At 40.0% G+C, this 15,246-nt stretch overlaps 2 protein-coding genes across 4 annotated transcripts in view; both read left to right on the top strand.

Annotated features, from left to right (window-relative positions):
• Window positions 1-15,246, top strand: part of dpr8 (defective proboscis extension response 8) — a 145,042-nt gene that overhangs the window by 43,873 nt on the left and 85,923 nt on the right. The window lies entirely within an intron of this gene.
• Window positions 12,161-14,308, top strand: LOC108127146 (uncharacterized). The gene has a single exon (XM_017244002.3). The coding sequence runs from the start codon at window positions 12,376-12,378 to the stop codon at window positions 14,044-14,046; it is 1,671 nt and encodes a 556-aa protein (XP_017099491.2). The 5' UTR covers window positions 12,161-12,375; the 3' UTR covers window positions 14,047-14,308.

Below are 15,246 nucleotides of genomic sequence, written 5' to 3'. Positions count from 1 at the left end.
AAGTTGTGGTCGCACCTCCACCAGGATGAAATTGCAAAAATATCGAAGGAAGAAAAGGACTTCAATATCTGCTGGCAGGGCAGGGACTTCAAAACCACTGATTAAGTCATTCCACGAACTTGGAAATGGAAATAGTTTAATGCGGGTTGTACTCCTCAGGACGAGGGCGAGGTCTCCTTTAAAACATCATAATTGTATTATAATTTAAAGAATATATATAACCACAGGGAGGGACTGTTGGAGGGACTAATTTTCGGGTAACCCCGAATGTCTCGAGTAATAGGATATTTCACAAGTGAATTGGAAATCTCATTTTCTTGGTATTCATTCAGGCAACTAAAACCGCTGCCAGGCTAACCAAATTAGTCGCAGCTCATCAATTTCCGTCATTAACTTGAAGAAGGCCCCAAAATACCCCATCGCCTTGACCCCCCGCAATGGAAATGGCGGTATGGCGGTGTGGGGTCATGACCTAAGAGATTGGATAATGCTGATGCTGATGCTAATGCTGATGCCTTTGGCATTATGACATGAGTACATATATGGACCGTAGGCACTTGGTCTTGTATCGATGCATTATTCATGTGTGGCGCTATGGGTTTTGCGCTTTTCATTGTTGTTGTTCATGCCACAAAATGTATACCAAAACACACACACTAACACACGCACATACAATCTTATTGAGCGACATGAGTGTGTGCGTGCGGTGTCTGCGCTTAATTACATTTCAAAGGTTATTATGTAATTAACCTCGGTTCTTGGCTCTCTCAGTTTTCGGTTCGGTTCTCAGCTTTTTGGTCCTTCGAGCCTCTAGTCCCCCTACCACCAGCCTGTCACATTTCATTCCCAAAAACTTCTCCAAACACCACAGAGCTATATATATAGATATATATGTATATATATATAGAAGCTGTAATTTTTAGCCCAATTCCTATTCGAATTCTATGCGAATCCTTTAACGAACCATACCATCCTACCATCCAATGTGCCAGCTCCTCGCATTACAATCGAGTTATGTACCTTAATTAATGTTCATGTTCTCTCGGTTTCCTTTTATTTTTTTCGATGTTTTTTTTTCGTGTCTGGCATTCTGGGTGTTTTATTTTCTTGGCACGCGTCAAAATTTGGGGTTTAAATATTTCTTAACATGAACATCTTTCTGTTTTGTGGGCTCAACTTTCCTGCTCCTTTCTGCCATCCTGCCATACTCATTTTTCTTTTTAATTTCGTTCGTTCGTTTTCATATTCCTCGTTTTATGCTGTAAAATTTTTCAAATGTTCTTCACATAAATGCGGCATATTTTGTGCCACCCAACCTGCCTGCCTGCCTTCCTGCCACAAGCTGCTGCTGCTGCTGAAAAAAAAAAAACAAAAAGAGTCAAGGCCATCTAAGACTCACTCCTCTCTCCCCACCCCAGTAGTGCCCTCTTGGTCTGATGGTCTCTCCCCGATGTGTGCTTAATGTTGGCGCAAAATGAAAATTGCGTTTTAATAGTAACAAGAACAATATCAGCCAGCCAGCCAGCCAGCCAGTCAGCCAGTTTAGGGTTCTGTCAGCAGAAAAATACAAGCATATGTGTAAGGTGGCCCTGGCAAGGTCTGATGTTGTGCTTCCAGATGTTGTGACTACCTGAGCTGTACGTACATATGTCCTTTATTATGTTTCAACAATAAAAAAAAAGAAAGGGGGAAGACACCCTCTTTTAATATAAAATGTTTGAAAATTTTTATTCAATAGCCTACATGGCGTATACTTGATATTCCTGGCTATGATAGAGTATCACGTATCCGCACTGTTGACAACTTTCACTTAATTTTGACGCAGTTTTTGAAGTTTTTTTTCGGGTGGGGGGGGGAGTTGGGTTTGGGGGACTATTAAATTAACACAAATTGTCTAGTCTGGGGCCAAAAAGCCAGTGCAAGTGAAGCTCAAAAGCAAGTGCCTGAAAGCTGAGGGGCAACAAGGCCAAAAACTGGTATACAAAACCCAGTAGCATATTCGCATACTAATGCATAACTGTTGTTTGTCTGGTTTACTTGGTTGGCTGTTGCCTGGCTTGGGTTGCGTCCTTGTGTCCTTAGTGCCTTTCCTGCTACTGCTACTGCCAATGAACGCATTAGAAGCCAAAAGTCGACAACAACAATAACAGCGTTAACTACTTAACAGGCACATGTAATACACTCGCATACAGTGAGACCCACTTACATATTACATTGACATTTTTCCAGGACACAAAAGAGAGGTTGAGGTGGGGCATTAACCCAATAAAAACTTTGTTTATTTTTGACCTGTGGGCCACCCAACACCCACTTAGCCACTTATCCCCCCGTGGAAAACCACAAATCAGACTGCAGAGTGATTAAAGTTGTCCTCGTGGCCCCAAAAAGTAGGCAATAATTTTTGCCCTACATTGCAGTACGAGGCAGGAGGAGGAGGTGACAGTGCGACACTCATTACGCATGCCACATGTGGCATTTATTTTGGTCAGAAACAGCTATGATGATGATTCGGGTATTCTATACTTGAAAGTTAGTTAATTTATTGCTAGTTAGTTGTTCTCTCGATTATTGATTAGAAAAGAACCTCATTAAATTTTTGGTTAATGAAGTTAAATCATTAAGAATGTCCCCAACGCGTGTCCTTCTTGCTAACGATGTCGATGAAAAACAATATTGGTCGAGAAACAGAGAGTGTGTTGCCTTGGTTCTACTTCTGACTTTCCTTCCATTGTTGTCTTTGGCGACCATTAATGTTTGAAGTTTGCTTTTCACCAACACACCTATACACTGACACACACACAGAAAGTCATAGAAAGGACATAGCAGGACATGGACCGTTTGCAGGACTATGATAATGTTTTTGCTGATGCCGAGCCCGGGCCCACCTTTTGCTTTTGAGTTTATTATTCGCAGCACACTTATAATGATATCAGCATATAAAAAGCGTGTTATTTGCCAACTTAAACATAAGCATATCAGCTCATGGCCTCCTGCCGCCCGTATCCTGCATCCTTCTAGGCCAGGCCAGGCCAGGACAGAGCCAGAGACCGAGGCACTGCCGCCTGTTGTTGTTTGTCAAACGTTGTTAGCAGTGGCCAAAGTCGGTGGCAGACCCCCCCATATATCCCGACCACATCATCAGAAGCATCATCTCCTTCTCCAGCTCCCTGCCACAGGACGACTAGCTTCAGCTTGGAGCCTCGGCTTCTGTTGCACAGCTTCGGAATCAGCAACTGTGGCAACGTCAACAAGCAGCGTGAAATATTCACAAGCATGCCCGGATTTGCCTAAGCGAGGCACACACAGATACACACACACAAAGGAAGGGGGAGGGGATGGTGGAGGGAGCTTGTTGCAAGGATATGGATATATGCCATGCACTCAAAAAACTATCAAAAAACTGCGATGGCAAAGCGAATCCACAGAAAAAGGCAATAAAATAATAAAAAAAAAATGCCAATGTAGAGAGCAGTTTTGTGTAGAGCAGGTCCTGTTAAAGGATCAGGCAATAGAGCTACAAATATTAACTAGATCCTTTTATCCTTTTGGTTTTTATTTAAAAAAAAAGTATTCGTTATTGGAAAAGTTTTCAAAGGAAAGGATAGTAGTAGTATTTCTAGTATTTTATTATAATATAGTATTATATAGATATAGTATATCTTAGTATAGTTTAGTATTTTTTAAGCCTGAAAGGTCCTTTTTTTTATTTCCCATCTAACCTAAATGGTGTCTGGCATCTCTACCGCTTAGGTGAGCTCTTGTGTTAGTCCCACCCCAGGACTACCCCATCCCTCTACCCCTTTGACCCTCTTCCTCACCATCCCGTTCTCTCCTATTTTTCTTGCACTCTTCTGATGCTTCTTGCTTCTTCTATGCGACGGAGCACACGGGGCGCATGAGTAATCTAGGCTGCTTGTGCTTTGCATTTCCGCTCCTCAGCCATTCCTTTGTGCATCCTTTTTATTTACTTTTATTCCGCTAGCCCCCCACCAGACCCATACCCAAACCCAAACCCATGCCCAGGATATAAGCATACGTGTGTGTATAGGTGTGTGTTATGGTATATTTTTGGTATTTATTTTTGGCATTATTATTGCATATTTTGTGTCGCCCATTTTCCCTTCAGTCCCTGCCGGCAGTGTTGTTTTCTTTTCGTTTTTTTTTTTCGCGCTTTACGTTAATGCGAAATTTATGCTTCATGCGCTTTTAGTTCCAGCTCCTCGGCCCGCTTTCGTCCTTCGTCCTGTGCCCTCCATTGCTGCTTGCTGCTTTTTTTGTGGATTTTTTTTTTTTGTAAAGTAAAGTATTTTCGCGCTGGCATGCTGGATAAAAATGGGAACACCCGCGCCATTGCAGGTGTTTGGTGGGTGGGTTACCCACATATTGATATTGACCGAAAAATATCAACACACATAGACACACACACACACAGGCACACAGATACATGCATGCAAAAAGGACACAGAGAAAGAGAAAGAACGTTGTTTATCCTGGAAGCAGCAAAGTAAGAGAAATAGATAAACAAATACATAAATAACAGCCCCAAAAGAAGAAACAACTTTTTGGAGGCAGAGTCTCAGAAGCTCAGAAGGATAATTTTAAGGATATTTTAAATGGAAAAGGATATACGATTATCATATTCCCAAGACAATCCTTATATCTTATCTTATAGTTTTGGGCAAGAGAGAGAGAGGATGGAATGCAAATCCTTAAGCCATAAAAGGATAAAAGGCCAAAGCCTTCAAAGAGGATATTTATGCCTCAATAGTTTTTCGTTCCAGTCCTGTCAATTAATCGTGTCCTTCATTATATTTTAAATAAAAAAAAAAAAAGAACTTCGATTACTTCTTTCGTCTGCCATTTTCAATTTATATCCCGAGACCACTTTGAGGTTCCGAGTTCTTTCGGGGCCACCTGAACACCCACCCTCCCCTCCACCTTTACATTCAGGACTCAGGACCACCCATATTCCTTTACCGCTTAATGGCTTCCACTTGTCGTGTTTTATGCCGATTTCATTTTCATTTTCGACCCGCCACGCGCCACTTTCCAGGGCCAAGTGCACGCTGTGCCTGGCCACATTTGCGAACTTTTCACCACCCGGGCTTCACCTTTTTTTTTTTGGATTTTGTGACCCCTGACCCCAGAAAAACGCCCTTGCGTTGTTACATACGCCCGCATATACCCTCAACCTATATCCACTTTCAAATAATCATAAAAGAACGACGCTGGAAATTTATTAAGAAACTTGGGCACTAAAAATAGTTGCCAACCAGGATGGACGAACGAAGGATGATGGACCTGGAGAGGGGAGGGTTTAAGGGAGGAAGAGAAAAATTAAAGATTAAAATACCTGAAATAACATAATGCATTCTGGTTGGTACTCCCCAGCCACGCTTTATGCCCGCAATGCGATTAAATTCCCATGAATATGAAAGCATATAACTCTTAGTTTTCATTTTCAATTAATTGACCTGAAAATCGATCGAAAACACACAAAAAGGAGAAGTGCTTGGACAAAAAAAATGTATGTATGCATGGACATATAGAGAGAGCAAATTAAGAAACAAAATATTATCCGATTAAAACAGCAATATAAATAAACCAATGAATCAATAAACGTGGGCCGTCTATGCTGTGGAGCTTTGTGCGATGTTTTGATTAAAAACGAGTACAAGAATTCAAATAATAGCAAAAAGACAAGCTTTAAATGTTTATTTTTTATTACCATAATGTAATTAAGATAAATATTGAATGCGAAAGCTAATGTAGTGTGAGCCATAAACTTTATTCGAGGCTTTTTAAGAAAAAATATTCATAAAATATTCAAGTTGATGTGGAAAGTAAATAAAATGCGAGGAGGATAATTGGAATGATTGATACCCGGTACTTTGATGACAAAAAAGCAAAAAGAGGGGCTTTTTTTAATGACTTACTTCTGAAAAAGGCTGCCATTATTTAATTTGAAAGAAAAATTATGGATAATTTTAACTACTGATATAGGTATTTCAACTAAGGCCTGTTTCTAGAACTAATATTTAGAGCTAACAGAACGACTAGAACTAATTAAACAAACTAAATTTAGTTCGTAGAGAATACTACCCTGTACTTTTTACACAAAAAAGAAAGAGAATGGTACTAAGATTTATGACTTCTTTGAAGTAAAATCTACTAGCACCCTCAAGAAAATATAGATTTTAGAATAAAACATGTTTGTTATTAAATTTTTTTATAAAAAATCAAATAAGAATAATATTTAAAACTTTATTTGTTAAATCTTTGCTGAAACATTGAAGGAATACAAAAAACAACTAATACCTGATACTTTTCTTAAGAAAATACTTTTCTGTAAGTCAGAGAAAGAGACTTAGATTCATGACATGTTCAAAGTACAACCTGCTTTTCATTGAATTTTTAAAAACAAATCACTTAAAGAATAATATTTAATATTAAATCTAAAAATAAATTAAAAACTATAAATACCCTGTACTTTGCTCACAAAAAATCAAAAAAGAGAGGCTATATTTGGTATAAGACTTGGTCCAAGTAAAGTCCTTTTCAGTTCTAAGTCCTAAAGTACTTAGTCCTTTTCCATAAAAATTCAATAAAAAATCATTTATCATATATTAAGCTTTATATTAAATTATTTATTAAGTTAACTCGTTGACAGTTTAAATTTTGTGTAAAAATCCCCCCCCAAGCTATGAGAAGAAAAATTCGTTTGTTGGAAAAATGTGTTCCAGCCATGGCCCGTAGCAAGGCACGTTCATTAACCCTTCAGTTTAAACCACCCACCCACCGACTAGCCCACTACCCTGCCGCCCTCTCTCCTTCTCTCTCTTACCACCGGGAAGTCCCCTATTCTGACCATCTAACTAACTCTCTGTCGGCATCCTTGGTGCTTCTTTTCAAAAAACTGGCTGGTCGGGCGGGGGGGACTCTTCCTTTTCCTATTTCCTATTTGGGTTCGGGCTTCAGCGGGCTGTGAAACCCTTTTAATGGCATAAACGGGTTAAGCTTTTTTCGGTGACGTAAATATGAAAGGCAACAGCAAGAAGTAGAAGAAGGAGAAGGACAACAAGGACACTAACAACAACAAGAATAACAATAACATCGGTTATATGTCCAGATATCCCTTCCCGAGTTGTCGGACATTGTCTGGTTCATCCGTTTCTGCTTCTACAGGGAAGCCGGTTTTCGTGTTGAGCTTTAAAGCCAGCAAAAATTTCAGTTATGAACGGAACGTGAGTCCCCCACGTTCTGTCTGGAAGCCACTGACAGGCCTCCCCCCGATCCTGGTCTTCTTGGCCAAAAACGTGGTGTGTGTGTGCATGGTGTGCATTGGGCATTTTTCAAAATGGCAAACAAAGCGCGCGTGACAGGAAAAAACGGCCAGCAAATCGTTCACTCAGCCTCAGAAAAACCTAAAAATCCATTTTCACACAAACACACACACACATATACAGGAGATCCTTTTTTTGTTTCAGAGTGTGGGTGAGAGAGTGTATGTGTGTGTGGCAGACAGTTTTCGAAGCATTTGCTTAATTTAATTTTGCTTGCCTGAACGGGCTGGTGGTGCTGATGCTGGGGATTCTGGTAAACCAGCAGGACCCTCTCTCTTAGCTTGGCTTTAAACTCCCTCCAGTTATCCTGTGTCCTTTCTCTCAGTGCAGAAGCAGTCTTGACTTGCAGTTTGTGTTTTCTTAAAAATTTTTGCATTTAATCAACCAAAAGTCCGACACCCTAAGACCTTGATTCTCCTTCCTTTTTTTATCAGTGTAGGCCTTATAATTTCCCCACTTGACGCTAAATCAAATGAAGCGAAGCGATTGCAAATGCTAGGGGGGTATCTCACTCACAAAGGCTTAAGCTTTCGCTCCCCCCTTCCAGTTGGCACACAAAAGGTGACAATTGTTCATTTGTTTCGTCCTTTGTTTGTCCGCCCAGCAGATGACAGTTGTGTGCATAGAAGAGGGGGGGATATTAAGGAAGGGGGTACCATCAAGGATATGGGAATGTTAAAGAAGGACATGGTGGGATTGGTGGCCCACCTGAGTGGATAAATGCAGTTGACGGCTGCTTTCACTTTTCAAAATCATTTGTCAACAAAGTGAAGGACTTTAGGGAGTGAGTTTTTAGGTTTAGGTTGGAGTTAAGTATTTAATTAAGTAGTTTAATAAATAAATTTAACTTTAAAAATAATAAATATTATGATTTAAGTTTAAGAAATAAGAAAAATCAACTTGAATTCTGTTGGTGATGTATTACACATTTTTGATTCCCTTTTTGTGATTTGTGATTGAGTTCCCAAGGGATGCCAAGGATGCCAAAGGATTCCAAAGGATATGGAGAAGGATAAGCAAGGGATAGCCAACCAGGCACTTTGGCACTGTGGTCAACACAATCAGGATGCAGTCATCGCCAGTTGGCACTCCATTGCTTACCTTTGCCTTTCATTTCCGTTCTTTGCTCCTCCTGCCTTTCTTTCTACCTTTAACCTTTCTACTTTTTTCTTTATCTTCTCTTAGAGAGAATACCTCTCCTCCCTGTTTTTCCAATGCATTCTGGGCTGACATAACTCCAAATGCACTTGCTGACAGTCATTGAAAACGCAAACTATAGATTATGCCACTGCCACTGACTCCTGGTAGTCCCATCTCTTTTTAGCTCTCTTTCTACCTATCTCTTTCTCTTTCGTGCACCTGTCCTTGTCTCCCTAGTGGCACTTGTTGTAAATCAAAATAAAAATAAAAATAAAAATTATCTAACAAAATGCATCGAAAAGACTCGAACTAGAGCTCTTGGTCTTGGGCGGTAAATCGTTAGTGGGTGTGGCACTTGGAGCAGGTGAGCAGGCATCGCTCTGTCTCCCTTACTCTTTTGGTATAAATGTGCAACATTGCAGAAAATATTTCAACAGCCTCCCAGCCACCCACTCCCTGCCCTTTCACCTTTGGCTGGGATGGTCAGTTTTTGGCAGTTGATAATGCGGTCGGGATGTATTCGGTTGTTCATGTCCTTGTTCCTGTCTTTGTCATCCACCCCCTCTCCCTCTCTCTCTCTCTTTCTCTCTCTGAGGTGTGTTTATGGACGTAACAATGACCGCATTCCACTGCCAGTGGATGCCCCGGAGGCTGCACTATAGGAAATTTGACCACTTTTTCTGGCCAAAAATAATATCTCAAGAACGAAACGAAATATTTAAGTTCTGATTTTTGATTTGAGTTCACATGGTCAATAGATTTAAAATTTTAAAAAAATGTGGGCGTGGCACCGCCCACTTTTTAAGAAACACATTCTAACTCAAAAACTATGCAAGATATTTAAATTTTGATTTTTGATTTGAGTTTATATGGTCAAAAGAACTCAGAAATGAAAAAATTGTGGGCGTGGCACCGCCCCCTATTTAAAAATAACATGCTAACTGTTCGGTTTTGCACTAGTCTCACAGCTAACAGATTCACATTCAAGGTGTTGAGGTTGCCTCCTTAAATTATGAATTTCTTCGAAAGTGCATTTTTATGCATATTCATATTTCACTCATTTGAAGAAAATTAAACAATCTACAACATGGACTAAATTACATTGTCCGACTCCGCCAGACTTGGTTTAAATCTCTTTTTAAAAATGTGATTTTTTTCTAAAAATTTCTTTTGCCAGACTACTTACATTTTCACTTTATTAAAAAGACAACACAAGCTTTTTGGACACTTCACATATACGAACACATAATACAAACCACATTGAAAAGAATTCATTTCAAAACTTTTGATTTCGTCCATAAAATTTTCAGTATTCGCGTTTTTAAAATGGCACCAAAAAATCGTAAATTCTAAGCTCATGTAAATGTTAACATCAACAGCTGTTTTTAACAGGTGATTTCTTCGCAGTGGCGCCATCTATGAAAATTTCTGGTATGCAACATTAAAAATTAATCTATTGTGAATGATATGCAGTTAAAATTATTTTAATCTTTTAACTTTCAAAAAATGGTTTTTGGCCAGAGAAAGTGGTCAAATTTCCTATAGTGGGCTGCCTCGCCCACCACTTTTTTTTTTTTTTTTTCTGCGCCCCAAGTGCAACAACAAAGTTAAAGTTCTTTCTCTTTTTCTATTGACAACTGTGCGGCTTTTGTGCCAAAAAGAGGGGGTGGTGCTGGTCAAAAACTAGATTACCCAGCACCCCCTCACACACACACACACATACTGTATGTGTGTGTGCCTCAAAATGAGCAGATGGAGCAGCTGGAGCTGTAGCCAACATGCCGCGAGCTTTTTACGCGGTCGTCGTCTCATTGCAACTGAGAGGCTGTGTGTGTGTGGCTGGGGTGAGGGGGGGAAGGTCCTGCGGGGGCAAACAGTGACTGCGAAAAAAACATTCCAACGCGCCAAGCAAACAGCCTGTGGCCATTGGCAGAAGCGCTGAACTGTTTTCTACTGAAGTGCACCGTTGAAAAACAAGGACACGGAAGGACACGTAAGCCTCAAGAGGCTTTTTTTTTCTAAAAAATTAAAAAAAAAAAAAAAAATTAAATGATGAGTCATGCATGTGACATATTTTTCAAAGACTTCTATGATGTTAAGTTTACTAAAATATCTAAAATATTAATAAAGAATAGTCACCTTTCTCGCAGTGTCCTCTGAGGTGGCTTGAGGTTGAATGCCGCATTAAAACAAATAAAATCAAATAAAACGTTTATTGCACTGAAATGTTTACGAGGACCCCCCCAAAAAACAAAAACAAAAACAATACAAGAGACTGGGCCACTGGAGCTGTAGAAAAATCTCGCAATTTAATCAGCCCACTAGCTGAATGATGGACAAATGGCTGAAACGGAGACTTTCTAGGTTAATACGAGTCCTTGGGTCCTTGTCAGAGTCCTTGTCCTCACCGCCAGCGCCCACTGCTGCTCCACTGCTCCACTGCTCTACTGATCCCTTTTTTATTTGTATTTTCCCCTTTTGGCTTGTTGTTACTTTGTTAGTTGATACACTTCTTTGTTGCACTATCATTGCGTATCAAGTGGTCACAAATAAAGGAAAGAGATAGGTTTGGATATGCGATAGCCGGTACTTGTGGGAGGTTTAAGGTCTTGCGGGGATTTTAAATATATTTCAGACAAAATTTCAGTTTTACTTTGGTATAGGATACCCGATATTTCTGAAAAGTTTAAGGCAATCAATTATATTCTATAATATTCTATTATTCAATATATTGTATTGAATAATATGTATATGCTATAGTTAGGACATTATTTAGGACAATATCTCAGTTATAAATAGTTTTATTGGAGCACTTTTGATACCCGGTACTTGTGAAAGATGATTGTTACAAATCTCGTTACAAATCTTAAAAAAGTGTAATAATATTCAGGAAATATTGCAGAAAAGAATTCCTAATTTCAAATTGAGAAAAATAGACCAAAATAGTTTTTCTGATATATGATACCCTTTAGTGATACAACCTTTCGATGAAAATCTTCCACATACATAGGTGACAAACCACATGAGAAAGTGTCCGCGAGAAAGCTACTACAAATATATATGTAAATACTGCCTATAATAAAACGAAAGTATTTCATATAATTTAACACCAAATGATTAATTCTGATGTTCAAAAAAAAAAAACAAAAAGAGCTATATTTAGTTTAATATACGATACCAGTTACTGAAACAAGCTTTGAGGCTTTCGTTACGGAAATTTATGTAAAAGACTGTATAGGTAAGTGAAGAACTGCGTGGGGGATAGTTACAACCTAAAGCCGCAGATATATGTACTTTTCCTTAAAAGTGTTTTGGAGTTAGGAGTGTTTTGGTGATATATTATGTACATTTCCCTGGTCTTTCTTTAAGGCTTTCGCTTCAAAAAGCATAGGTGAAGAACCGACTAGCTAGGATACGCTACTTTACCATATATTTATGTGTTATATCCTAAAAAATGGAAGACCAAATGATTAATCCTGATATTGGTACTAAACACCAACGTTAAAAGCCCAAAAAAAAAATAAAAATTTAAAACTAAAACCAAAGAATATTCGAAAAAATACAAACCTTCAAGGCAGCTCTAGGAGAACAATGATTCAAAAAAAAAGAAAAAAAACATAGTAGGCATAGAAGTTATTTCCAGTATAAATACCAGAACTGAATCAGCTCCACCACAGTAGTCTATGGACCATCAGCTCGAACGTTTCTCTCTAAAAATGACATTAGCCATATATAGTTTCAAAGTAATTCGAGTAACCATTTCGTATATTTCATTTTTGTAAAAGCCTTTGTAACGCTCGTATCTCCCAACGCAAATTTTATTCGTCAAAAATAATAAAAGGAAAAAAATTGAACAAATCGGTTTCGGTTTTCGAGCTACCACATCATCGTCATGGACATTGAAAAGTTGAAGAAAATGGAAGACGCTGTACGCATCGGCGGCAAGGGCTCAGTCCGCCGTAAGCACAAGCACATCCAGATCTCCTCCAATGTGGAGGAGAAGCGTCTGCAGGCCACACTGGGCAAGCTATCGCTGAATCAGATGCAGGGCATCCAGCAGGTTAGCGTCCAGATGAACGACGGTAACGAGATCATCGTCCGTTCGCCCAAGGTCCAGGGCTCTGTGGTCAGCAATCTGTTTGTGTTCACCGGTGACGTGGTGCGCGTCCCAAGCGCCGCCAAGAAGGAGGCCGAGGCAGCTGCTGCTGCCGCCGCCGATGCTGCCGCTGCAGCTGAACAGGCCGCCCAGGCCGAGAAGATGCGTCGCCAGGTGCAGGGCGCCAATGGCAAGAAGGTTAAGAAGCCGCGCAACCGCATTCGTTGCCGCAACAAGTGCGCCCAGATGCAAAAGCATTTGGGAGAGGCCGGGGACTCGGTAGCCCAGCCGGCTGATGAGGTGGCGGCTGATCCGCCTGCTGAATCCGAGGACCGTCAGGGTGGCGGTGATGTTGTTGGGCCCAAGGAGCCCATTGACCCCGTTGATCCCATTGACCCCGTTGACGATATCACTTCAGCTCAGAGCCAGACTCCACCGTCGCAGGAAGTCACCGAAGACGGCAATCTCAGTGCCGACTCGGACAAGACCCATGTGCCCTCGGATAGCTCCGACATGGACCAGACCATCGTGGGCGATAACGAGTCCCTGGCTGGGGATAGCGTCACCGATCTCTACGACGAGGAGGCTGCTTACAATCAGCATGTGAACTTCAACTATGACAATTATAGCGATGATGATGACGACGCTGTGACCGTTTACTACAATAGCATCAACCACGTTGACGAAGTGGCCATTTATGAACATTATAACCCTATTGACGACCCGAACCTCAGCTGTGAGAATTTGGAGATCAACCTGGAGAACCTAGACGCTAGCTTTGAAGATGTCAGCTTGAACGACGACGATGAGCCTTCTGACAATGAGTATGAGGCCTTGGAGGAGCAGTATGAGGCCTTGGAGGCACAGTATGGAAGTTATGATGATATCGATGATGCTTTGGCAGCTCAGTATGAGGCTATGGAGGCTGAGGATGATGATGATCTGGATGGGGAGTATACCGATGAAGCCTATACCGATCAGTTGACTCAAGGGAGCGAGATGGAGTCCAAAGATGAGGCAACCGAAGATGATGCCGAAGCTGGCGCTGAAAACGAAGACGACGGCTCCCAGGAGACTGAAAAGGCTCTCAAAATGGATACATCCAACGAGGACAAAGATGAAGCCGAGTCTGAGGAACAAAGCCCCAATCAGTTTTCGTTCGAGGCCGATGTCGATGTCGATGTCGAGAATAACACTTCGGAAGATAACATCACACAGTTCGAGTTCACTGGCAATTCTGAGGATGATCTTTCCGCACAGTTAGTGTTCCAGGCCAACTCTGAGGATGAAATCCCAGCACAGTTCATGTTCCAGGCCAACGTTGAAGAAGAAGTACTCGCCAATCAGTTTGTGTTTGAGGCCGATATGAACGCCAACAACTCTGAGGAAGAAAATGGCATACAGTTTGTGTTCGAGGCCGACGATCAGCTCCCACCAAACGAGCAGGAGAATCGCCAGGAGAATTAAAGAGATTGTTAAATTATAGTTGCGGTAGCGGATTCTTTGATCCCGATCCAATCCGCCACCGCCCGCACATTTCGATGAATCTATCCCTATCCCCATTTCGGCCATTTGTATCTGAATTCAAGCTCTTTCCACCATCTGTTTAAATTTTCAACGAGTTTGTCAAGTTTGAATGTCTCATTTGCATCGATAAGTGGCAGGTCTTATCAATAATGATGGAAGGTACGAGTAAATGCTAATTAAAGCGCTACTTATCGATATTAAAGGGTGGTTTTCTTTATTAAGTGGTTGGGTGGAGGTACTTTTTATTTTAAAACAGCTTTTTTTTTTCAATAAGTTCAAAGGTTTCAACTTTAAACCTCCCATCACTATCTAAAAGTGGTGCCTTGTGTTGGAAGGTGCATTAAAATACTGAATGAAGCTTTACCTTTTTATATATTTTGGAGGTTTTGCTCTTTAAGTTGTTGTGTTGGGAGGTATTTTGTGAAATTCTATGTATTACTAATTATTTTATTTAGTTATTCTTTTATGTGAACTCGAAAGCTATCGACTTGGAACCTCTCATCACTATCTAGTGATGGTGCCTAGTGTTGGAAGGTGCATTAAAATCCATATAATAAAATTATTATCTTTTTTCTTTATTAAAATATAGATTTTCTTTTATGAAATATAGGAAGAGAATGTAGACTATGACAGCTTTATTTATATTTTATGGTTACTATTTTATTTTTGTCTTGAAATCGAAAGTTATCGATTTAGAAGTCTAATAGTGTTGGGATGGTGCCATGAATTTTTGAATATACCACCACTTATTGCCATTCAATTAATCTTTTCTTTATTAAATGATTTTGGGTGGACATTTTTAGCACATATGTATCTATATGTTCTATTTGTTTCTAGGACATAAACCTTGTATCGATTTAAAAGCTATCTATCCTACCACTAGATAACCTACAACAGAAATCCCAAAACTTAATCCTCAGATTTAAAATATATATTTTCAAAACTGAACATAAATTGAGAAAAATCGATAAGATTATCAAAACAAATATTTATTCATTTCATTTGAGAATAGGAATATTTATTTGAATATATGTATGTATGGGCCGATGATGGTATTTCTTTCGGCTAAAAGGTATTCTGTGTAAAAAGGCATACGAATATTTATTTGATTCTGTGACGTTTTTGTGGCAAATTGTATTG

Source organism: Drosophila bipectinata, chromosome XR (assembly GCF_030179905.1).
Source record: "Drosophila bipectinata strain 14024-0381.07 chromosome XR, DbipHiC1v2, whole genome shotgun sequence".
Lineage (NCBI taxonomy): Eukaryota > Metazoa > Arthropoda > Insecta > Diptera > Drosophilidae > Drosophila > Drosophila bipectinata.
Note: the sequence above shows the minus strand (reverse complement) of the source record. Positions and strands in the feature narration are given on the sequence as shown.